The sequence below is a fragment of the Musa acuminata genome, chromosome BXJ2-2 (genome assembly GCF_036884655.1).
Source record: "Musa acuminata AAA Group cultivar baxijiao chromosome BXJ2-2, Cavendish_Baxijiao_AAA, whole genome shotgun sequence".
NCBI lineage: Eukaryota > Viridiplantae > Streptophyta > Magnoliopsida > Zingiberales > Musaceae > Musa > Musa acuminata.
The window spans coordinates 26,163,590-26,189,405 of NC_088339.1; the positions used below are offsets into that span (position 1 = coordinate 26,163,590).

General features: G+C 36.7%; 2 protein-coding genes across 3 annotated transcripts; one reads left to right on the top strand and one right to left on the bottom strand.

Annotated features, from left to right (window-relative positions):
- Positions 1-4,948: 4,948 nt before the first annotated feature.
- On the top strand, positions 4,949-13,452 carry LOC135605631 (toMV susceptible protein tm-1(GCR26)-like). Of its 2 annotated transcripts, none has more exons than XM_065095950.1 (9): positions 4,949-5,335; positions 7,130-7,792; positions 8,124-8,330; positions 9,071-9,286; positions 9,392-9,608; positions 11,170-11,417; positions 11,618-11,796; positions 12,072-12,325; positions 13,099-13,452. In XM_065095950.1, the coding sequence occupies exons 1-9, from the start codon at positions 5,210-5,212 to the stop codon at positions 13,254-13,256; spliced, it is 2,268 nt and encodes a 755-aa protein (XP_064952022.1). In that variant the 5' UTR covers positions 4,949-5,209; the 3' UTR covers positions 13,257-13,452. The 2 variants fall into 2 exon arrangements, with proteins under 2 accessions (XP_064952022.1, XP_064952023.1); XM_065095951.1 differs by having other exon boundaries at positions 4,950-5,335; positions 7,136-7,792.
- Positions 13,453-15,192: 1,740 nt separating this feature from the next.
- LOC135605632 (phosphatidylinositol/phosphatidylcholine transfer protein SFH6-like) lies at positions 15,193-25,363 on the bottom strand. The gene is made up of 15 exons (XM_065095952.1): positions 25,160-25,363; positions 24,961-25,066; positions 23,320-23,620; positions 22,023-22,122; positions 21,049-21,315; positions 20,859-20,936; positions 20,655-20,756; positions 20,517-20,566; positions 20,276-20,375; positions 20,093-20,191; positions 19,839-19,955; positions 18,091-18,223; positions 16,999-17,402; positions 16,545-16,619; positions 15,193-16,460 (listed from the first exon to the last, which is right to left on the bottom strand). The coding sequence occupies exons 2-15, from the start codon at positions 24,992-24,994 to the stop codon at positions 16,440-16,442; spliced, it is 1,881 nt and encodes a 626-aa protein (XP_064952024.1). The 5' UTR covers positions 24,995-25,066; positions 25,160-25,363; the 3' UTR covers positions 15,193-16,439.
- Positions 25,364-25,816: the final 453 nt, after the last annotated feature.

Consider the following 25,816-nt stretch of genomic DNA (forward strand, 5'->3'; position numbering starts at 1 on the left):
TGACACATGACTAGATGGGCCTTTAAGATATTATTCAGGGCTAGTTCGTTGCCTTGTTCCATAGTAGTGTTATATGGGTACTTGTGGAAAGTTTTGACTATGACGGACCACCTTGAATCCTTTGTTATGCGATTGCTTAAATTTTACAAAGTTTATATTTGTAATTTATATTGTCTATCAAGTGCCTTTTCTTTTGTATGTCTTTAATAGATTATAAGATGCTTCAAGAAGGTTAACCCTTTGCGAACGGATGTATAAGGGTACCACATGACTTAAGTAAAATCAACTAAGTCTATGACTAGTGATATCATAGCAGGACAAGCATACTTATAAATACTTGACATGTAAACATAGGGAACTTGGTGGGGCTGCGTTGAGGGTAGTCAGCACATGTGACCGTTTGAAGGAAATGAGCATTGAGATGTAGGAAAAAGAGTCGCTCAAAGAAGTGAGCATCCGAGATTGTCATTCAGAGGAATGACCAACCTTTCACATAAGAGACACCACGAGGACAAGTGAGATAGGAAGAATATGTAATACACAAAAGTTGGGATAGCTGAGTTCAAGTTACGACTTGACATTAGCAACCAAACTTGATGGTGCTCAAGGTAAGTAAGACCCTTGGTAAAGAATGAGACCATGCAAGAAGAAATAAGTTACTTAGTGATCAAAAGAGTTGTGTAAAGCTCACAAAGGTAAAGAAAATTACTAACTCAAAGAATTCGATACTTATACAAGAGCTTATACATGGACGATGAATTATCTATGGTCATTCCAAAGCAATTGAAACTTGGCACCATGAAACATTGAAACTATCTTTTCAACATGAGAAGGATACGTCTATAGAGAGCTAAAGTGTGTAGTAAATTCAATATGTTATTAGGCCTTGACGGGCATAATAAGGGTTATATTAGTGAAGAGTTATAATCTAACAAGTGTGTTCGAGGGGGTGGAATAGTATACAGTTTGTTTAGCAAGGTAGAGTAGTCCAAGGGATAGTAGTCTTCAAAATTTCTAGAGAGAATGATGTGAAGAGAAAAATTACTCTAACAAAATAAATATCTATGAGAGATAAGTCTCGATTCTCCAAAGCGAGAATCATATACAATGAACTGCTTATGTTATAATGTACTTTAAGACAACAACTCTATAAAGCTCAATGGATTAAGCAAGTGATGAGGAGTCATCACATGATTTTGCATAAGATGATGCGTCGGTGGACACATTACGAGATCAAGTGGGGGAGCGATCGAAGGTAATACCAAATGAAGACACACTTAGAGTTGATGTAGAGATCAGACTAAACGAATGGTTGACTAGTGAAATGGTGTCAACATCAACTCAATGTAAACCGAAGAGTGGAATAGCTTAAGTAAAACTTGGTGAAATGCTCAAGCCATATGAAGGGAGTCGATATAGAAGACGAAACATGAAGTAGAGGCATAAAGATTTCCTTAGATAGAGAGGCCAAGAACATGAACTCTTGCAGTGGCAATAATGAGATCATGTCATTTTATGAGTCACTCGTTCTAATGGAATAGACTCATCTTATATGGGGCCAAAGTCGAAGGGAGCTTCGAGGCACATGCATATTATCTTGACAAAGCATTTGATGGAGGAACTAAGACAACTTAACTTGCAGAGAGAAAGTTAGAGTTAGAAGGCATGGGACAATAAGATGCAAAGTGGATACTCTTGGAGAATATATTGTAATATTGTCATTCGAGTTACGCAAAAGAAGTTGTATGCAGTAAGATTATACTTGTGGCAGAGGTACATGATCCAAATAATGACACAAATTTCAGTAAAGTTGATAGACTTTGAGAGCTGCTAGGTGATGGACTATCATAGAGCTGTGCTTCATTAGGGTGTGACCCGAGAGTCGGTAGATGAAAGTTGATTACTAAAGGAGCGAACACAATCAGAGGTGTTGGAGGTCTTGCGATGTATTGGCAGAAGCCACACATAGAGAGATTGTAGTCTAAGTTCATCCAACAAAAATCAAAATACAATAGAGATGTAAGTAATAGGCAATATAGTGCAGCAAGAGGCAATACAATGGAGATGTCAACAAGAGACAATATAGGTAAAATGACACACACGAGGGACTCGATCATATCGAGGTATGATAAGGAGCTCCACTTCGATGAATAATACAATGACAAGAAGGACAATAGTTTCAAGGAGCGATTGTCATAATACATTAAAGGTGGGTTTCCGTGTGTGCATCAAATTTTGTATTAAATAAAAACCTTGATCATCAATATATGGGGGCTATGTACCACTGAAGGAGAATTTCAAGTGTAAATAATAGTGAATCCCATGAAGGATACTTGAATATATAGAGATATAATTAGAGTAGTTAGAGAGTTAGATTACTCTAGAGCTCATTTTTGTTTAAGGAAGCCCGACAAGTCAAAGGACAAGACTAAGTAAGCGAATATTTCTACTAAGGATACAAAAGAAAATAGAATTGGCGTGAGCCCTGTAATATGAAGGCAGAGGTCATGCATAAGAGTTGTAGTCTATCTTTCCAACCACCAAGGGGAACTGCTCGAAGGACACAGTAGTGTTGAAGCAGATAATCGAAAGAGTCGAAGAAGTGACGATGAGTCTAGAGAGATTTAGCTATCCAAAACTTAAAGTGTCGATTAGAATGGAGGTGGACTTGGAGTGCCACAGTGTTACATAGGTGAATCTACCATTGTGAAGAAAGGGACGCAGATATGAGGTGACAGAGAGTAGAGCCATGGGCTTGGAAACACTATGGTATTATAAAGGCAGAACTTTCATGGAGTCATTATTCTCTTGCTCTCACGGAGGAAGAGCGCATGATCATGTGAAGGGGCCGAGGAGGTAGAAAATATAAAGGCAAACTCCAAGTACCAAGATAAGACTGAATGACAGAGGCCATAGAACTTCACAAGACCAGTGTCAATAGGCTTCTCATCAAAATAGCTAAAATGAGGGACTTCAGGTTAATGCAGGAGTACTCGACTAAGGAATGAAATAGGTGTTACACGATACAATAACTTTTCTACTTAAACAAGTAAGTGATATAAATGATAGAGCAATAGGTGATCAAAACTATTAGAGACTAGCTTTAAGTTAGAGTAAAATTTCATTTTTTTGAAAGAAAACTTCTTGTATTCCAAAAGTTTGATATCAATGAGAAGGTGAATTACAATAGATAACTTAACACAAGGAGTTCAAATACCTCGAGTGCTTCAGAAGTGTGAGCAAAGAATAGGGAAAGGCTAGTAACCAACTTGATGCATGGAATGTAACCCTCGATGAGGTTAGCAAAGTTGAGTAATTTTTGCTTTCTCAACTCTTAAGAGAATGAGTAAAATCAAGTATCCCAATTCTTTTATTTATTTAGAGTCATGTACATATTCAAAGACCCTAAGAAAGTGAAAGATAATAGTTATTAAATCATCACTAATAGTGATTGGTTCTATCAAGAGTAGACTATTCATTTCATTTTCCAACAGAATACTAATAAAAAATAAAAGTGATGCGAATTTATTTGGAAGCGACAACTAAGTAAAATAAAATTTGTTGGGCAAATTTTATAGAGGAAAGACTTCAAAAACTTTAAAGTCTGTGAGGTGATCCTCATTAAAGACCCAATAAGCATCTACCCAATTCAAGTAGAACGAGCCATTTGAAGGACTTAAGTATAATAAGTAAGGTCTTTTCCTTTATTTGAAGGATCTGTAGAAACCAACAAAGATCAACATAACTCGATGAACCTAATATCAAAGTCTGAGTCATTGTTGAGTTGATGCAGCATGATAGATTAAAGTTCAACTACTCAACAAGAATGATGGAGAGCAATTGAGAGCCAAGAGGTACATTGCAACTAGGACAACAGATTGAAGATTCAATAAAGGCGAGGAGATACAACATCTGCAAAGGCTTCGACGATGATGTCGAAGGAATAAATAAGGGAGAATGTCATAGATAAATTAATAAATATGACATTCGATATAATACTTACGTGTGTCTATTGTTTTTGGCTTTGTTTATACTTTGCACAACATGTAAAGGGCTTGTAGTAGGTTTGACAGCCCCATTTTAGTTGCCTTTTATGATCATTTCAGATTCGTAAATGTATGTTATGTACAGTCATCCCATAAAGATAAAACTATAAAAAATATGCTATCTAAACAGTCATTTTAGGGGGTTTTAAGCTCTACAAAATGGTGTAGAGTATAAGCCAACACAACATCCAAGAGCTACCCGAGTGACTCATGGCTGGATGGGCCTTCGGGATAGTGTCTAGGGTTTGTTCATTGTCTTATTCCGTAGCAGTATTATGTGGGGACTTTTGATTGCTGTAGACTACCTTGGATCCTTTATCGTGCGATCATTCACGGTTACAAAGTCCATATTTGTAATTTACATTACCTATCAAGTTTTTGTTGAAATAATTACTTATGGAATCTCGAGTTAAATGCTTATTCTAACAAATCTTCTCTTTTATATGTCCTTAAGGAACATAAGAGATTTTGGAGAGATTAAGTCTTTGCCAACGAACACAAGGTGTCGCATGACTTAGACAAAACTAACCAAGTATATAATACTATGAATCGATCTATAAAAAAGAAGAAAAATGATTAAAAATTTGATAAGTAGGTGAGAGTATTTAAGGCATTAGGGGAAAAAATTGTTTAGGACTTCTAAAAATAATAAAGGAAAAAAATCTAATTTTTTAAAGAATTCACTCTATTATATATATATATATATATGAATTAATCATGTAATTATAAAATAAAAAAGGAGTGTTTTTTCATCAAAATCAAAGGGTTATATATATATATATATATATATATATAGGATTAATATCCATGTAATTATAAAAATAAAATAAATAAATAAAGGAGAGTGTTTGATGTCAATATTCCCCTCCGACATCCCAATAATGCAACAAACCGAAGCGTCCGAGGTCGAAGCGTCCCAGATCTCACGTGTAATAATACAAGAGTAGGCGAGTGAGAGCTTTTCGCTTGAACCGACCACAGACGCCGCACCCTCTTCCATTTCTCCCCTTCCTCATCTCTCGAATCGGTCGGAAGAGGCAACCCGATCTCGAGAGCAACCTTCTTCCTTCGCCTTCTCTTCCTTCTCCTTCGCATCTTTCTTTCATCACACACACCCTTTCCCAAGCCCCAGAAAGAAACAAGGGTGAGATATCGATCGCGACATGGAGAAGATCTTGCATGTCTTCTGCATTGGGACTGCCGATACCAAACTGGAGGAGCTCCGTTTCCTCGCGGACGTTCTGCGATCCCGTCTCGCCACCTTCTCCAACGATTCACCGACTTTCAAGGTACTCGGATACGTGGATCTTCCTGCTTTGCGCCCGTTACCTTCTGATTCTTGATCGTTCTTGACCTCCTGGTTCAAGGTTCTCCGATCTGCGATGAGTGTGCGTTTTTCTGGTCTTCGGAGCGGGGAGTCGTCCGTATTTTAGAATCTTGATCTCGCTCATCGATTTTGGTACAATACCATCGTAGCAAATGAGGTGATTCTAGTGGTTTACTTTCTTGCAAGAAAATCTTGCATATGGTAGCCTGGCGCTCCTCTTTCTTGGGAAATTGTTCGGGGGTTTGAAGTGCTTGTCTTTGAAGCGGACAACCCTAATTGTGTTCTTGCTTACTGATTTTTTTCGTTACGGTCGTATCGAATGATGCGATTACAGTGTTTGACTTTCTTGAGAGAACATTGGGGATATGGTAGCCGGCGCTCCAATTTCTTGGAAGTTGTCCGATCGGGTACCTGGGTTTGACGAATAAGACATCTGTTCTCCTTAATTGAAGATCTGAATCTGATATTGGTAACGCACGTATTTTGATGGTTGATACCATTATCCACACGTTTCAGTCTTCTTGACGCGGGAAACTTTGTCCCATATGGTCAGTTGGACTCGAAGCTTCCATGTTGTTGAGTTAATTATACCTCAATGAGCCATGAGCATCAGTCTGAGATCTAGTAATTGCCGGACGACCCAAATGACTAGAAATTTTCTATGGGAAAGGAGACCTCTGCTTATGGGAATTCATTTTATTTGCTGGTATCATCTTCCGGTCCTATGGGAACTCAACTTCTTTGACTTGCTTGGTTTTAATGTTCCTATATAAGTACGGTTCTATTGACCTTGGGACATCAAGATTAAACATATGAATGCACGGTTAAAATATGAGCAGTCTGAAGCTAAGAATGAAATGATTTGCCACTTAATAGTAGTTGTCCTTATAATCTTGATCAACCATGGGTATTTTGGTGCTAGCATTATATCATAACAGTGGGTCTCATATTGAATAGCGCATAACTGGTGAATGATGATTACCGGTTTTCATTCATTTTATTAGTTTAAAGCTCATAACCTGATTGTTGATATCGATATATGCCATTGTAATGGGTCTCAGATCTAGTACTTAGATCTAGCACTTGCCAGACAACCCAAATGACTAGAAATTTTCTATGGGAAAGGAGACCTCTGCTTATGGGAATTCATTTTATTTGCTGGTATCATGTTCTGGTCATATGGGAACTCAACTTCTTTGACTTGCTTGGTTTTAATATTCCTGTATAAGTATGGTTCCATCGGCCTTGGGACATCAAGATTAAACATATAAATGCACGGTTAAAATATGAGCAGTCTGAAGCTAAAAATGAAATGATTTGTCACTTAATAGTAGTTGTCCTTATAATCTTGATCAGCGATGGGTACTTTGGTGCTAGGAATGGAATTGGTATGCCTCAAAGCAAGAAGCATATTTTTGTGAACATGGATGTTGTTGGCAGCGTCAGTAACATGACTGCTTTCATCTGCACTAACAGCTCAAATGCTATGATATTAAAGTGGTTTTTTATGATAATGTAGCTCATAAAATAGTTGTGATGCAAACCAATAACAGAGATAAAGATGAATGTAAATGACGAAAACACTGCATTTATAAGCCTGTCACTAGGAATATTCACCATTTGGCTCTTCTTAATAGGTATGTTTTTGTTGTACATATTTCTCTTGACTGTATGTGTGAAAGAGGCAATGATCCATTGTAGTCAATTTTCTTAGTGATTTACTCTTCTGCTAAATGTTCATTTTTGTTTCATGGAGTGGCAGATACAGGCTAGTCTGGTCGATGTTTCCACCAGTAATAAGAAAATAGAATGCCTGGAAGACATTCCTTTTATCTCTAGAGATGCTATCCTTTCTTGCTACATGGGTGTTGAAGAGCACCCATCCTATAAACTCCCTGATGACAGGGGTAAAGCAATTGCAGTTATGGGTAATGCTCTAGGATGTTTTCTTCAAAAAGCTTATGAAGATGGCAACCTTGTTGGAGCTATAGGCCTTGGAGGCAGTGGTGGAACTTCATTAATTGCTCCTGCATTGAGATCTCTCCCTCTAGGAGTGCCTAAGATCATAGTATCAACTGTGGCTAGTGGTCAAACAGATCCTTACATTGGAACATCCGATTTGATTTTATTTCCATCTGTTGTTGACATATGTGGTATCAACAGTGTTAGTAGGCTTGTGTTATCTAATGCTGGGGCAGCTGCTGCTGGGATGATCATTGGAAAATTTTTGATCTCTGACATGTCCGGTCAAATGGCTAAGAAACCAACTATTGGCATGACTATGTTTGGAGTTACAACTCCATGTGTAAATTATGCGAAAGAAAGACTGGTGAAGGAAGGCTTTGAGACACTTGTATTTCATGCAACAGGCATTGGGGGCAAAGCTATGGAGGAACTTGTAAGAGCAGGTTTAATACAGGTACCTTTCCTTCAACACCAAGTTTAGAAGTTAAGAGAAGAGTTTAGAGGATAATGCTTTCTGGGAACATTTACAATAAATTTTATATGATTATCAAATATCAGAGATTTCTTGTTTTCTACATAGTTCAGAACATTACATCACTTTTTTGCTTTGCTACATACCCAATTCTTGGTATATATTTGCTAACTCTCAATCAACTTATATTTCAATTCAAAATATGCCCATGAGCTATATTTACTTGTCAAAGTTGAAAGAAATTGGTCAATTTATCTTTTCTTTTTTTGAAAATTCTGGTTTGCTTAACTTTGTTTCTCTTGGATGGATGTAGGGTGTCTTGGACATCACGACAACAGAAGTTGCTGATTATATAGTTGGGGGAGTTATGGCCTGTGATAACACAAGATTTGATGCCATTATGGAGAAAAATGTTCCTTCAGTTCTCAGTGTAGGGGCCTTGGATATGGTTAACTTTGGAGCTAAACATACAGTACCTTCTTTATTTCAGCACAGAAATATTTATGTACATAACGACCAGGTTAGTTATCAGTGATTAATCATGTTTATCACCTTAGCCACTCTTTGGTACCCAAGCTTCTTAACTGCTTGATTTGCACAAGTTTTATTCTTTAACATCTGTCAGTGCAGATGAAAAGAAACTAAAGGGGTAATTTTTTTGTTTTTTTAATCTGAAATTATCTGAGAAAGATATTTTTCTATGTCAATATTCTTTATAAGATGAATTGTCAAAATAACTGATCGTCTATTTTCCCTCTTCAAGCATTGCATGAGAGGAAAGGACAGATAAAGGCTTTCTTTATTTTTCGTCGAGGAGCGTCTTATGATAACTGGTATTGTTTGTTTGTTTGTGAGATTTTATAAAAAAGAAACAGAGAATAATATAATGAGTAAATTATGTTTGAAGTATTGAAAGGTTATCTTATTGTAAACATAAATTTTTTGAAATATTGAACATTTATCTTATTGAAACAAGTGTTTATTCTCTCTCCAGGCTTTTAATAAACAATGCTCATATATTAACAAACTAAACTGGTGTTAATGATATACTATTTTTGTTAATTGTTTCATATTTTTTTTACCTCTCTCCTTCCTGAACCTGAAGTCATGATGAATAGAGTAGAACAATTATGTTAAAAATTAAGTAACCTTGATGATTGTTGCTTGTGTTCGTTCTCATCATATTCTTTTTCTGTTATCAAGGATTTTAAATCATGAATTCTTATTTAGACGAGTGGTTGAAATGTCAACAACTTGCAGGTTTCAGTAATGCGAACAAATATGGATGAGAACAAGAAATTTGCTAAGTTTATAGCTGAGAAAATGAACAAGTCATCATCAAGCATCCGTATTTGCTTGCCACAGAAGGGAGTGTCTGCTCTAGATGCACTTGGGAAGCCATTTTATGATCCAGAGGCCACATCTGTTCTGATAAATGAATTAGATAAACTTATTGAGAAAAATGAAGATCGACAGGTACTGACTTGTAGATAATTTTATAGTTCACTCACCCAATTATCACTTTTTGAATAACTTTTATGATAAATTATCAGAAATATAAAACTGCTTACTTTCTTCTAGGTGATGATATTCCCAAACCATATTAATGATCCTGAATTCGCAGAAGCATTGGTTGACTCATTTCTTGAGATATTTAAATTCTCTAGAAGTGGAACTCCTCAACAAACTGTTAGGACACCAGAAAGCCAAAGTTTGGTAAATGATATATTAAAAGGGAATTATTCAGATGGCACAGCCATTCGGCGGGCTCCAATTGATTTTCCTGATGCAAAACCAGGTTTCACACTCTTTCTGTCAAATCAATGATACTGTCTGTTTTAGTACCTGATATTGCCATTTTGCCTCACAGTTTTGAACCTTGTAGCAAACCAGTTAGTATACTAGAGTATTTTGTTACACAGTTTTGAACCTCATTAACTGGGATCATCAATATTCTTAAAGAAGTTTGCTCAATAATTAATCGCATCATTCTTATTATTGTTCATTGACTTCATTCAGTGATCTTCAAAATATTAGCAGATTATACAGATTGTGGTTTGCTGAAACCTTGAAAATGCTAATTGAGGTACTTCCATATAGCTTACGGAATAGATAAATTTATAACTTTTGCTTAAACAAATGCACTTTTCCTTATTTCTTTGAGGACTAAAAATAATTTACAAGGAATAGTTTCAGAGTTTTCGTTCGAGCAAGAATTAGTGTCCACCTTATTCAAGAGCAAGCATTAACACAGTTCCACAGCCTAAAAGATGCTTGGCTGCTGACTAGTGATCTTGTTCAACTTTTGTTGTCACGAACCCCAATCTGATGGGATATAACTGGTCTACTAACTTCATTAACCCTGAACCACTGGCATTTAAGTCGAAGTTAACAGTAGTAGATCCACAATCAATTTCAGTCTTTGTCCACTTCTGATGTTTGACTAAACTGGGGTATTACATTTGTTGTGATGATGATTACAGAAGTGTGATGATGTTACATGATTCTAATCAAGACTGATGCCTTTTGCTCCTGTGTTCCTAGATATTTAGGGTGTTTTAGTTAGGGCTACACTACCCGAGCAAAGTATTTAGCAATATATAAATATATAACTGCAGACATACTCTAGGTATAGTTTGTGGAATATCAATAATTTCATCGTGTTTCTCTCTTTGATTGTGTAAAATACATGAATATTTAGAATAAAGTTTCATTAAAAATGGAAGTATACTATCTCCTATCTTTGTGGAATAAAATGATCTAGCTTAGAATTTTTTTATTGGTTGTGTTGATTATCATAAATGTTACACTTTGATTAGTCCCACATTAGAAGCAGGAGCATGACTGTGGTGGTATATAAAGCTAGATAGGCCTACTAATAATTTAGTAAGTAAAATATAATGCTCTCTATCAGGTAGCAAATACATATTTATTTAAGAAAACGAATAAGCTTGTGGAATCAAGAACATGCATTTGCATGGCTATTATTTGCTTGATGTAGTCATGCATTTGTGCTGCTTAAATTCTTAAATACAAAAGCTGGATAGTTCTTCTAACAGACATTGCCTGTATATGTGACAAGTTGTATATATCTCACTAAAACCAGAAATCTGTCACCAGATGAGAATGACAGGAGTCATTTAACATTAAGGAAAATATTTTGGTTATTGTCTTGCATATCTTGATTCATCTTACATATCAAGATGGTTTGCCATCTTGACCACCTTTGGATTGCATGTTGAAGTTGTGAAATGTCTTTGCATGTTCTGGTTTGCCTTAAATGCCTCAAAATATGGTTTCCTTCTGTAACATGCCTTTTGTGTATATTAGCAATAATCTATTTCTCATTAATATTACAGAAACGTTGCAAAGAACACGTAAAATACTGGACCATTTGAGGCAGCAGATAAATAAGGGTGTACCCATTATAGGGGCGGGTGCAGGGACAGGTATATCTGCAAAATTTGAAGAAGCTGGTGGCGTTGATTTAATAATCGTGTACAACTCGGGTCGATTTCGGATGGCGGGAAGGGGGTCATTGGCTGGATTGCTGCCATTTGCAGATGCAAATGCAGTTGTTCTTGACATGGCCAATGAAGTACTTCCAGTGAGTTATCTAGTACTTTGAGAAAGTTAACACAGATCACGGCTTCTGCTTGTATAATGTATTTAGTGCATCTTTAGATCTGTTTATTTGGTCATGACTTGATAAGCAAAAAAAGGAAGAGTTAGGTTTTCTATGGAAAAGAAGTGCTGTTGATTTTCATAGTTATCCTGTCATAATGTCATGACTGTTAGCATATGTAGGTGGTGAAAAGAATACCAGTTCTTGCTGGAGTGTGTGCTACTGATCCATTTCGCAGAATGGATTATTTCATAAAGCAGGTGGAAGCAACTGGATTTTGTGGGGTTCAGAATTTTCCAACAGTTGGACTCTTTGATGGGAACTTCCGCCAAAACTTGGAAGAGACAGGAATGGGCTATGGGTATGTCTATAGATGCTTTGCAATTGGTTTACTTCTATTCATGTTGTTTGACTAGTTTTAGTAGCCAGTCCTAGGAGATCACGTGTCTCACCAATTCTGTCATGGAAGACATGATTTTGCCTATGATTAGCTTCTCCTGATCAGTTTTCAATTACTAAAAGCAGATATATTGAAGACGGATCACATCTTTTTTCTTGTTTCCTTTGGTTATATAATATTTCTAATGGTATCACCCTATTGTTTCTCTAACATGAACCAACTTGTTGCTTTGCCAGGTTGGAGGTTGAGATGATTCATAAAGCTCATGAACTAGGATTATTAACAACTCCATATGCGTTCAATGAAGATGAAGCCATTGCTATGACTAAAGCTGGTGCCAGTATCATAGTGGCACATATGGGTCTAACAATATCAGGATCTATTGGTGCAAAGACAGCAGTAACTCTGGATGACAGTGTTGGCCGTGTTCAAGCAATTGCAGATGCAGCAGTTGGAATTAATCCTGAAGTTATCGTTCTCTGCCATGGAGGTACATTTGCATGAAATTAAAATAAAAAATCCATTATAGCAACATATCCCTGTTTACTCTTTGCAAATTATATGTTGTGGGAATTAGTTCTCTTCCAAAAATAGAAAAGAGGGTACATCATTCTAGTAAACCTTCCATCTGCCCTCAAAATCTCCCTGGAGAAACAAATTATGTTGCATTTGCTGACTTCCCATTTAGCAGCATCATAATGATGGATGGGAATTGGTGTTTGGTTTATTCTTAAGTGCATAGGCATCATTTTTTATTTTTTATTAGAATTCCTATCTTATATGGGACACTTTAAGCTGTTGTAGGAGACATATAATATATATTTTTGCATAAACAATAAATATATAATAGATATTGGACAATGTCTTGGCTCTCGTGATCTTTGGCAAGCTAGTGTCGTGAGATCCGTAGATGAAGTATGTATGTATATACACATGGGAGTATTGAGACCTCAACCTTTGTTTATTACAAGACAAGATGATTACAAAAAAATAAAAAGAAGTCAACTGTCAGAATACTAGATAGTTAAGAGAAGATAAATCTCGCACTGTACTCAGATGGTGTTGCAGTGATGACATTATCGAGAAGTTGCAGTGAGAGATAGGGGGACATCACCACCCTTCACAAATGCTCAAAGATGGAATAGGATTGGATTCCACTGTTTGTTGCTGTTCTTGTAGGGTTGTTTTGTTATCGCAAGAAGTACTACTAATAACTTTCTAAGAACTGTAAAAACTTTCTAAGAAAACTGTTTGTTTATGCAGGTCCTATTTCAGGTCCTCGAGAAACTGAGTACATTCTTAAGAGTACCAAGGGAGTTCATGGGTTTTATGGTGCATCGAGCTTGGAAAGGCTTCCAGTTGAACTGGCAATTACAAACACTGTAAAGGAATACAAAAGCATTTCCATAAAGAGAGATTAAAAATCCATCCAAAACTTTCTTGAACGTGAATGTTGTGAATATCAGCTGAAAAACTTGCAAGAAGCATCCTATGTATTTTTATTTTGGAAGTAGTTTTTTTTTTGTATTTTTAAAGTTTGAAAAACTTGTAAAATTTGCATGTTATGTCCGATGTGTAGTTGAAAATAGTTTAAGAAATTCTAAAATTAAAAACTCATGAAGTTGTTTCAAATGGGAACCACCTCCAACACATGCCCTATGCATTTTTAGATTTTCCACACGCTGCTGCAAAACAGAGGCAGCTTGGAATCAACAGCCTGACAGATGAGCCAGCTTCATTTCAATTCCTGCTAACATATACCTAAGAACAACTAAGTTCTGCATCACAGAAGTAGTACACCATTCATTGACTTGGTTTAAACATCCTTGTGTCTTCATCTATTTTCAGGCAGGTAAAAAAATCCTTTCCTGCCTTGACCACTACTTTAATAGTCAAACTAAATAACATAAATCCTCTTTTACTGATATAGCAGCATATGCCATATGAACCTGTAATCTGCAGAGGAAAAGGGGGAGACAGACAGAAAAAGATAAAAAAAGAAAAGCAGAGGAAAAGTATGTATCTTCAAGTTGGGATCGATTCTTATTTGATTGCCCCATGTGATTGATTCCCCCAGATGAAGGCTTGATTTCATGAACTGGTGGACCATTCCAATTTTTTAAACTGATCTGATACGTTCTATAGCGCTTCAAAGTTGTAATGACAGGTTTGTTAAGTCTTGAAATAAATAGACCAAAATTCAATATTTCTCATAGAAATAGATTGAGATTTAATAAGTTCAGACAGTTCACTCAAAAAGGAAGTAATTTCACTTGAAACCATACAAAACATCATGTCATGGATTAAAATACCGCCCTTACCAATTGATCCAATCAATGCAGGCCACTATTTACCAATTCGATTGCCAACCAGGACAAGGAACAAGAGATTTTGCACAGTTCAATCTAGTAGAGGAAGATGCACCACCTAGTAGCTGCCATAGCTATATTGTTTTTTTTACTTCTCTATTTCTCTCATTCTATCTGCCTCTCCTCTTCCGCCTCTCCTCGTGGTGTCACTGCCACCTATCCTTTCCTTCCCCCTCCCCCCAAACCCCATCCCCAATCTTCTCTCTCATGCGCCTCAGACTGACCAACACCAAAAGTTAGTGTGTGATCCTGCACCAGGACTATACTGGTCCGGTTGCCGACCAGTATCAGTACATGATTGAGAATTTGCTTATTAATGAGAAAACCTTAATCTGGTTAAATCAGATGGTAGACGTAATGGACAGTGGCAGAAGAATGATATCCTAAAGGAATCAGATTATTGGAAACAATATCAACAAACGTAATACTTAATGAACCATAATAAATAATGGGAATACAATAACAAGAAACCCGTGTCAACATCTGGACTTAAGACTAACCCCGATCAGGAGATTCCATGTTGCTATGCTAAGAAACGTAAAGAACCATAAGATTGATGTAACACCAAGAACAATAAAATTTAGGTATGATGCGCCCTGGTATTTAGGATCAATGAAATTTCGGTGCCATATAAGAGCAGCACTCCTTTAGATATGGAAATTTCGGTGCCATTTCTGAGAAGCCAGAAATGGAAAGCGATCATGACGGAATTGCAAGAAAATCGCGTCTGGAAAGGAATTCTCTATGAATTAAAGATAAGGAAGGAAAGGAATGAAAGAATTCTTTTTCGAAAAAAAAAGAAGAAACCCGCCAAATCGTACATAAAATTAAAAACAGAATCCCAGAATCACCCAGAATCTAAAAAAAAGCAGAGCAAAAAAAAGAAAAAGAAAGGGAAACTGGATCAAGATTTTAATGACGCTAATCAAGACAGTTCGTTTCGTAGGATTAAACCCCAAAAAATCTGCAAAGACGTTCCAAATATCAATTAAGACAGGAAAAAGAATTTCGATTGATTGTTCTATTTTATTTTTGTTCTTGACAGATCCATCTAGTACAAACCTGAGATCCAACGCAAGATGAGAGGCGGGAGACAACCCTTGGGGCGGGACTTGGGGATTCCGATCGCCATCCCACGACTAAGGCGCACGATCTCCTTTGCTTTGGCATCTACACCTTGTGGAAGAGATGAGAGGAGGAAGACAACCCTTGGGGCGGGACTAGGGAATTCCGATCTCCATGCAACGACTGAGGCGAGAGAGAGAGAGAGAGAGAGAGAGATAGACGACCAAGGACGGCCAAGAATCGGGTAAGGAGAGACGGAGACCCATACAACTACCTAAGCACCCCCTACTCATGGCAGCACATAGTGTGCACGATGAGCTGGATTTCCCAATTTGGCGCTGCATCCCTCGTGCACGGCTTTTACATTTTAAGCGCGGCGGTATACAGGACAAATGTCGAATGAAAACACATACGTCAAGATCTCTCGGACGTGATTGGAGCCGGAATCGGCCGGTCACATGGGTCCCGCATGGGGCAGATCATTTTTTATGAGGCCTTCCTTCCCCATAGGAAATTAATCAAAAGAATTCTTATAAAAAAGGTGGTAGATATGTTCTTCACTGGTTGGTTATCCCGATAGTCAAATCTGATAGGGCTCTGACACGAACGTGCCCTCCCTCCTTCCAGCGTTGGTCTGACGCATGCAATAATCTGTCCGTGGATCTGTCGATCCAATCACAACATCTAGTAATTGTTAAAGATAAAAAAAAAAGCTATCTTACAATTTAGTAATGACCAGGAAACTGCCGGCATTGCATGAGGAGGAGGTGCACACTATAGCTTGCAAAGATCAGGATAGCCGATAACAATAACTAGAAAGCTCATATAAAAATATCTCAAGGGCATTATTTATTTGCTTATCAGACTGTCCATATTCATTCGTCAATTCACATCAAGATCATGTTTCATCTTAGGAGCAGCAGAAAGAACAAGTTCGTTGTGGAAAGAGATATATGATAGCCAATAACCATACCTAGAAAGCTTACATAGAAAGGTCAAAAGGTATTATTTACTTCTGGACTGTCCATCATCTTCGTTGTCAAATAAGTTATTTCACTGTCTTTGTCAGCAGCCGGTGCGTTTCCATCGATTGGCACCGAAATCATGCTTCATTGAGCAGCAAAAGCAACGAATTTGATGTTGTGAAAGCCATCTATGTGCCCTCTTGGTTCAAAAGCAAAATTTCTTTTTCTGCACAAGTGTAAAAGAGAAGTTTCGTCATCTGATCAAACAACATCATAATCAAAACTAAAGAAATAAATCATCTTAACTAACCCGCATCTTAGCCTCCTCTTGACGGTCGATATATGCAAGAAGTTCATCCTGCCTCATAAGAGCTTCATGCAAAGCCTACAACCAACATAAAAACCCATTTCATTGATGCATGAAAGGAGATGCATCACTAAACATAGATAAACTAAAAGATATTGCAGATGTGCAAAGATAAAGGTTAAGTATAGGCTAGCTAATTGCATGACTGCAAGTATTTTGGCAAAAAGAGCAGATACACTCACCAAGATATATTGGCGATGAGGACCTCTAATTTATGAATAGAAAGATTTAGGACAGGTTGAGAACAGTTTAATTGTATCAAAGAATCCATATGTTGACAAAACAATGTTTTCGCTTAACATAATGACTCCATTTAACTGCCGCTTCCTAAAGCATACTCATTTGAATTATAAAAAATAAAGATTTGTAGAATAGATAGATAGGACACAAAGCACACCTTTTTGGTAGCAATAAGCTCAGCCTCCAATGCATCCACACGGCAAACAGCTGCATTGAGCAATTCATCTTTCTCTGAAGGCATTTCAGATGGTTTTGCTTGAAGTATGTTCACCTTTTCTTCCAGCTCTCCCAACCTTACTAGAAGGCGTGAAAGAAGGTCAGCCTCGGTAAATGCAGGAGCAGGTGAAGGATGACTATATTCCTCCTTGACCATGGGGTCCACATAAAACATAGGATCATGTTGATCTCTTTCAGAGACTTCATTGTGTAGCCTCTTTGACACACAACTGCTGACTGAACAAACCAGTGTAAAGAGGTACACGATGATGGTCACAAGGAATTGGATTATTTGAGCCCGAACTCCTTGCGGAGATTTATGTGTCTCAGGGTTAGAGCATTGTCCTGCAATGAAGTTCAAATGATCCAAGTTTTATTAGACAACAATGATTTAATTTGTTAACAGGGTCAAAGACTCAAAAGTACATAACATCCCAAATGCAGCAAAAATACATGTTTCAAGGAATTAATGTCTTTCAATTGCTAAAATATTTTGCTTAAGAGGATCCAAAAATAGCCCAACATAATTGCTATCAGATAAGCCTACATATCTCCCAGGTACTTCAATTAACAGATATAAGCGTAAATCTGAACTTTACCAAGTCAATGCAGATGGCATGAAATTGCAAGATTTTGGACTTTCATATTAGATGTTCAGAAGATCTCTAGAACATGGGAGAAAAACAAAAAAAGCTTGGTCCTCGGAGTTTGGTGATCAAACAATTAACCTAACTCAAACTTGTTGAATGTGGTAGGTCTGTCTGTTCTGAACCAATTTCTTGGAACCATGATCTGAGTGGCAATCAACACGTGTTGGATAATAGAGCCATTTGAAAAACCATATTCCTAACAGCTCCAAACTATTGGTAATGCAAAAAGAGTTACTTAAAGAAAGCAAACATGCTAACAAAGAGTTGATCATTCATCAAATTATTCATTTCCCTTCCCTTTTATTTAGAAATTATAACTGGTAGAAAATGGAAATAAACTTGGCTTGCATAACTACTATTTCAAAAACATTAGACTCATCGACCTTTGGATGCATATAGCCTTTTATTAGAGATCTCTTTCTTCCATCCGCCATCCACAGCCTTGTCTACCATGGGAACATATTCATCATACTCTGGAAAACCAGAAGAAAAACTAGCTGCCTTAACCATTTTTGCCTGCAGGAAGACAAACGAGGATATGAAAAGATGTTAATATTGACTTTTTATAACCTCTATCAACATTCATATCTAACATGCATAGATATTAATATTCATAAAATATTATCACAAAACGACAAACTTCAGAGGCAACCTCCATGTAATAAATTATAATTAAAATTCATATCATTTATGCTTATTGTGATAACTTGATATAGAAATCTGAGAGATCCTTTTTTTCAGAATTTCAACCAGATGCATAAGGACCTCTTTTTCATTTTTGCGAAAACACAATAATTAAGACAAATGAAATTTCATTAAATTTCTTTTATGAAGTAGTAATCATAATGCCTTTAGATCAACAGATGCATATTGTTAGATTTGTTAGATATGATATATTAGTGTCATATGTTATGCATGAATCATTAGTTACTTAATTCGATTAGTTAAAAACCCGTACTTCAAAACAATGATGGCAATGCAAACTCCTAAAATGACTTAAATGCTGCAAGAGATAACATTGTCATTTCATTGAAAAGATAAATAATAAAACAGGTATACTTGAACAGTGAAAACCATAACTAAATTCTGGTTTGAGTTGTCTCTTTAGGAATCAGACAGTCAAAGGATGACAATGCATCAAAAGGGCGATCAACTTTCTATCCTAGGATGGTACAGAAGAAACAATTTTGGTTGAAGAAAAGACCAAATGAATTGTTCTTGATTAGTCATTAATTCTATATTTATATTAAAAGACCAATATGTGATCAAAATTTTCCATTTATCTTGGTCATTGGATATAGATTGACAATGGAAAAACTAAACCAGTGCTCTTCTTTTAGATTCTCTCTATCGTGGGTGATGATGATAAGTCCCGTCACCAAGATGATCAAACCAAAACTCATATTTGTTATTTTATACCAAGACATAAGCATATCAAATAAATGTGTCAAAAGATGAATTTTGATGTGATCTATTCTGAAGTCAAATATAAAAGAAAGGCATCTTTATTTATTTCCTTCCACAGAGTCTCGAGTGAAAAATAAGAGAATTTGAATTCCATAGAACAACAATTTATAAAAACCTGCAGATATAAAGAATTGCTTTTTGGTGATTAGGTACCACTAATGTAAAGGAATTGCATATATAATGACCTAAAATTGGCACCAGGAAACTAGCATCAATTATCAAAATGCCAAGTAACATATAATTTTCGAGGGATTGTCAGATACAAATAATGTGTGAGGAGGGTGGTACAGGAACTACAATAAGTATATCAAAAGATCCCTTGAGACCATATAAAAATCAAAAAGTTATTCTATATTTACTGCTATTGACAATGGATGTAAATGTTACAAAGACAAAGGTTAAGATCATAACTAAAATACGGCCAAAAGACCCCAACTAGAAGAAAAACAAAAAAAAGAATGAATTTTATCATAAAATAAAATACATTGAAAAATTAAGCAGGTTACAATACAAAGTGGGCCAAATGTAAGAGGATGAGCAGTGCCATAAAAGCATACTAGAGAAATTTGCAACAGCAAAACTTGAACTTCAGCATAATTTTCAAAGAGACAGGAAATGAAAACCAATCATATACCTACAACACAACCAGAAGACACAAGCTTACCTCTTCATGTACTGGGGTCAAGCGAGGATGTGATATATGATTCCTCACTGCTCTAGGAGAAGTGATGTCTTCAGCTTCTGATCCAGACTCAGCAGTAGACGTATCACTACCCCTTATCTGTTTCAGCAATAGAGAACTCAGTACTCTACAAAGTGGATTTTAGTCTAAGAACTGAGATCAAATGAGAAGACTCAACTCAGTACTCTACAAATTGGATTTTACTCTAGGAACTGAGATCAAATGAGAAGACTCACTGTTGGGTACTGTGGCTTAGCATAAGCAATAATCTTTTTTTCACCGTTTGAAACGGTGACAATCTGCCGGGCACATTGTGCTTCACCATTGAGGACCATCTGTTTGACAACAAGAACCATGATAAACACTACATAAGAAAATGAAAGAAAAAGGTTGAAAAAAGTGAGATATTAAACAGAAACCTTCAGTATATTTGGGTCCTTCCATGGACCTTTTTCAGATCTTAGGCAGCCTCCTTGTTCTGCACAGGTACAGCAGCCACCAAGGAACTCTGGCAACTCACTGGAGATAATCCAAAGTGATATATTAGAATATTAAATACCTGTCTCTCTAGTCGTTAAACATCATATGAAATAAGTCAGATTCAAAAATTCTGTTTCCTTGGAGGTTAAATATAATATAAAATAATAGCAAAGCACAAACCTGGGTTCAATTATTTCTAACAACTTATTCTGATACCTTGCTCCAAGAACCTGATAGCAGTTGGAAAAACAATTTTAGTATGCATCTTCTCATGTCAGGGTAAAGATCCATTTCAACAAAGTAGGAGAAGAAACACACATGAATTTTGGAAGTAGTCTTTGGATCAAGAAAGGATTTTACAGTGTTCCACAGCAACCTGAATCCCGAGCCAGCATTGACAATAAACATTCGGTGCAAGGTCTACAGTCATTATTTCACCAGATAGGAACATTGTAGTCAGAGGAATATTACTCCAAAAATACAAAAGACACTCGAAGTGAAGAAAAGGAGTATCTTGTCTACCTCAGGGTAGTTGTCATTGTCAATCTTCTGTAATCGCTGAATTAGTTCTCTGGCAGTCTTGCTGAAGTTTTTCAAACTCTACAAATCACACCAATCATGGCAAGAATAAGATTGATGTGTCAGACCATTAGATGTTCTAACCAATTAATAGTGATGGTTTTTCCATGATACTGAGTCTGTGACAACATACCACGCCTTGAACATCAAGGATAGTTGTACTTGAATCAATGTGCTTCTTTGCAGCAATTGAACAAGCTGGGAATTTAATTAAAAAGCTCCTCTCATACTCCTTCACATGATACCTTAAATAACGCTCCATAGTTGTCACCTGCATTAGTTTGCTAGGATCAACTTTTCCAAGCCTTTCAATATAAACAGGTCTTCCCTCCTTGTCTACCCCATGATAACCATGAGGATAGTATTGTAGAACTTCATTTAACTCAGAATACTCAAAGTCCTGATGAAAGATCAAATCCAGTTAGATTTTTAAGGTAAACACAATGGGAATAAAAGATGAACTTATGATGTATAAGATAAGGGGAAAAGGATGTCCAATATCTGCAAGTAGAATTCTGCAGTTCATAGTTTGCAAGGAGGTTTCTTTCATGGTTTCAAATATTGATCTGGTATCAGTTGGTATTACTTTTAAACATTTTTCAGGGTGGGAGTAAGGGTTTCTATACCACACAATATATCAGATTATCAGTACTGTAGCAGTCCAGCAGATTACCAATATGATATTGGACCAAATCTTTAATTTTTAATTTCTTTTCTATCCAGCATAAATCCCATAATCATTTAGAGGAATCATTCACATAAAAATTAAGATAATTGAAAGTTTAGCCACAGATATAGCAACCTACAGTATATTGAAAATAATACATAAAAGGTTTCCATGTTTCCATTGAATTATTAGCAATTTCTGCTAGGTCCTTTATGTTAGAGTTGGCAGTAATAGGAAAAAAAAGTCTTGCATAATGTATCATGTTATATATAATATTCATAGAATCGAAGAACACATCAAAACTTATATATAAGTCGGTTCTCAAAATATTAAGTTAAGATGTGCCTAAAATCAGTGTTCATGCAATAGGTTCAACAGAAGTATTCTATTTGTACACTGAATAATTGCGATTTGGTTTCTGAGATTCTACAGTCAATAACCTCTATGATAGTGTCAGTGCCATAATCCTTTCTCCACTGAAGCATTTCAGCCCACATATGCTTTGCTTTCTCAACATCAAATTTCCTTGCCTTAAGAAACCTACGAGTAAACAAGTTTTCAAGATATTAAGCAGGAAAAGTTAGCTGCAAAGCAAAAAGTAAAAAATGAACTCATAAAGAAAAGTCACATTAGAATAAGCCACTGAGCAAGCAACAACAATTCAGGCAACTTACCGAAAAAAAAAAACAAAAACAAAAGATTGGAACCTTTTTCATGCTAGAAGGGAAATTTTAATCCCTATAACTAAGAAACAGAAAGGCTAACTACGAATTACCAGAAGGATACATGGAGAAGCAAAACTTATAAAACATAGTTAAGCTAAAAATATCAAAGCACAGGTCAACCTCCAAACTCCAAAGTGCTAAGCAGTCAATAACAACAAGCCAAAAGATCCCAACTATTTAGGATCGACTACATGGATTTGATCCCACCATTGAGCTATATACAAGACAATGTCTCTATTCTCTAGTATATCTAAAAACAATCAAGCCTCTTTCTATTGTTTCTAGTGAAAAACCTTTTTACGTCTTCCTATACCTCTTTGTACTAATCGATCGAGGTCATATAACCACAGCATCTATAGTCTCCTTTGAGCATACGTATCATCTTCGACAATTCTTAGTCATTATATCCTCTATTGAGGCTGCATCTAATTTTTCACAAATAAAAATAGATCTTTTTCTATCTTTTCTAGTAATTCTGCACATCCATCACAATATTTTCATCTCAATTACACATTTTTTGGACATAAATGTTTTTTATTCTTCAAACTAGGATCCGTAAAGCATGACTAAGCCCATAACTAACTTGTAGAGCATAGTTGATTTAGGTCCTCCATTCTGGACTAATGATGTTCCAAATGAGGAACTAAATCAACTAATCCTTTTAGTGCTAAAAGAATATAACATCTCTAAGGGCAAACTAAAAAGGAAAATCACATAATAATATTTGGTTATCTTGAAAACAGACAAATTAAAGCACCAATTCTAGTTGATTTAAAATAAAGGGGCAAGAAAAGAAAGATAATTTGTGGGATACAAATAACAACACCATAGCCTATGTATCTAGCCTACCCTGGTTGATTGCAAGAATCAAGAGAAAGAAAAGGTGCCATCGACAAATGTAAAATGGATTAGTATATCTATTCAAAAATTATAATATAAGTCCTCTAGATATTTTGCAAAAACATATATAAGTATATAAAGCCAAAATGATAGTAGACAAGACATAGCTTACCTCAGCATCATATGATAATCATCATGCTTTGCAGGCAACAATTCATCTAAAATTAGAGATTGACGGAATGCATCAACAGCCTCCAACTCCTCAATATTTCTTATATCCTCAATTGAAACAGAAATGACTCGGCTATCACTCTTCCTCCTGTTCTTTTTCCTTAAAGAATGCCTAAATCTAGTAGATGCATTTATAGCTTTTTTCTTCAAGGATCCAATTCGTGTCCTTCTCTCATCTTCTGAATTTTCAATATCTGATCTCCGTTCCTTTCGTTCATCATGGCTTGAAAAACCCTCAAAACCTTTGACAAGTCAAAGAAGTTATATGTTATTCATTAATGAAGAAAGATATGTTATGGAGTATGCATAACACAAGAAAAAAGCTCCGTTGCCAAATGGATTAGTATGCCACTTAATAAAAGGAAATAAAAGCAGTGAGAAAGATGTTAAAGCTTTCAGAGTAAAAAGATATAAAATATTCAGTAAGAACTTGCCAAATAAATGACTTACAAATTTCCACATTACTACTAAATTACTCTGAATCAAAATAAAAAAAATGCTAGTATCCAATAATCTGGGTTTTGAATACCGGACAAGAAAAAACTAAAGCCAGATAAGCTAATATTCAATTCAAAATTTTGGTTAAAGCCCTGATCCTGAGGAGGAAGAGACAAGTTTATGTCTGGTAAAATCTTTCGGTGGAATAAATTATCCCCAAAAATGTTTAATGGTGATGTGGTCTCTCAGATCTGATGTGTGAGATCCACACTCATCAATTCTGTAAGAGGAGCCACCTAGCAGCATCCCAATGTTTATTGGCCTGCCGCAACTTTGCAAAATGAAGAATAAGTTAAATGGATAACTTCAAATGCATGAACATATTTTATCAAACCTGGCTGCCTATCTTTGAACGTGGCGATACCTTATGATTTACGAAGAGACTGCAATATTAATCATCGATTAGAAAGCAATGAAGTATTTAGCCTTCATTTAATTTCCTTGTTTGCTGCATTCTAGCTCGGATGTGAATAGAAGCTAACAAGATATAGGTAAGAAAATCAGAAATATATTCAAATGGCTAGCCCCAAGTTGATTTAGTAGGAGAAAAGCGCATCGTGCTCTGCAAATCAATACCGCAAAAAAGGAAAAAGAAAAAACAAATGCAGAAAATTAATCGCTCAACTTTGTCTCGCTTGGAGAGACTGCAAAAATGGATCAGAGTGTCAATACATTATCTGCACGGTCAACAATTAGAAATCTTGGATTGTATCGATAAGAAATCGACTGCAGAAAAGTAAAGAGTGTGCATTTTGAACTTCGACGATGATTAAGTTCCTATTCTTAACAATCCCCCATCAGGACTAGCTGGGAGTGAAAAATAGGTACAATTTTGGAAAGAAATAATGCTATTGCTGCAGGGAGACAAAACATAACACGATTGTGAGGAAGTAGAAATCCAACAACAAATTCAATCAGCAACTTTAACTTGTAACCAGTATCAAAAAATATTCAAGAATTCCTTTTGCTTAGATATTATGCAAAATGATTGCATATCAGACTGATTTGAAACGAAAAATCCAAAGACCACACTTCCAAACCAGCCATTGTGATCAGACACGACGAAGAGGAGAAGGCAACTCACAAGGCCTGGCGAACCGATCCAGTGGCCCCGACATATCAGACGGCAAACAAACCAGCGCGATGAAGATATCACTGGGAGGAGGAGGCAGCCAAGACCCTAATCACTCCTGCAAAGAAGATACACTAAGGTCAGAAAACCACTGAAGACCCTAGAATGTCCGGATCTTCCCAAGAACCCAACCGGAACTGGATCGAAGTACCACGAAGCGATCGGGAGCCTTAAGATGCATCCAGATACCGTCAGCGATCGACGGATTTAGGCGCGAGATCGATCCCGGAGGTGGAAGCGGAGGAACCGACAGAGCTGAGGTCGAGCCAAGTGGGTATGAGCGAGGAGAAAAAGGAAGATGAAGACGGAGAAGATAGAGAAAGGAATCGCCGATTCCTCGGCGGAGAAATCGGGGCATTTGAGACAACAAGCAGAACGGCAAAGTGGAAGCAGTCCCCAGTTTGTGGGCCCGACTGCCATGAGAATGACACGTGGTGGGGTCCTCCGCGGAGAATACTTCCCTCGTAGAACGCGCCGGTGCAGAGACGTCAGACGCTGCGTTCTTCTTAGGTGGGATTATAATAATATTAATAATTATTATTATTATAATTACTATTAGAGCGATGCCATGCAAACGCCGACTTCTCACCGTCGCTCTTACGCGATAAATCTTGCGGCCAGCAACGAAGGCCGCGGATGCGCGTCCCCGTCGCGGACAGAAGAAGAATCCGATGTTTGATGTTGGGGCCCAAATTGGCGACCGTTTGTATAATGCCACACCGAAAATACAAAACGAAATACGAGCAGCCTTTGCTGAAGGGAGCTGCGACGAGTCCAGTCCTCCCGGTGGCATTGACCATCACGCCTT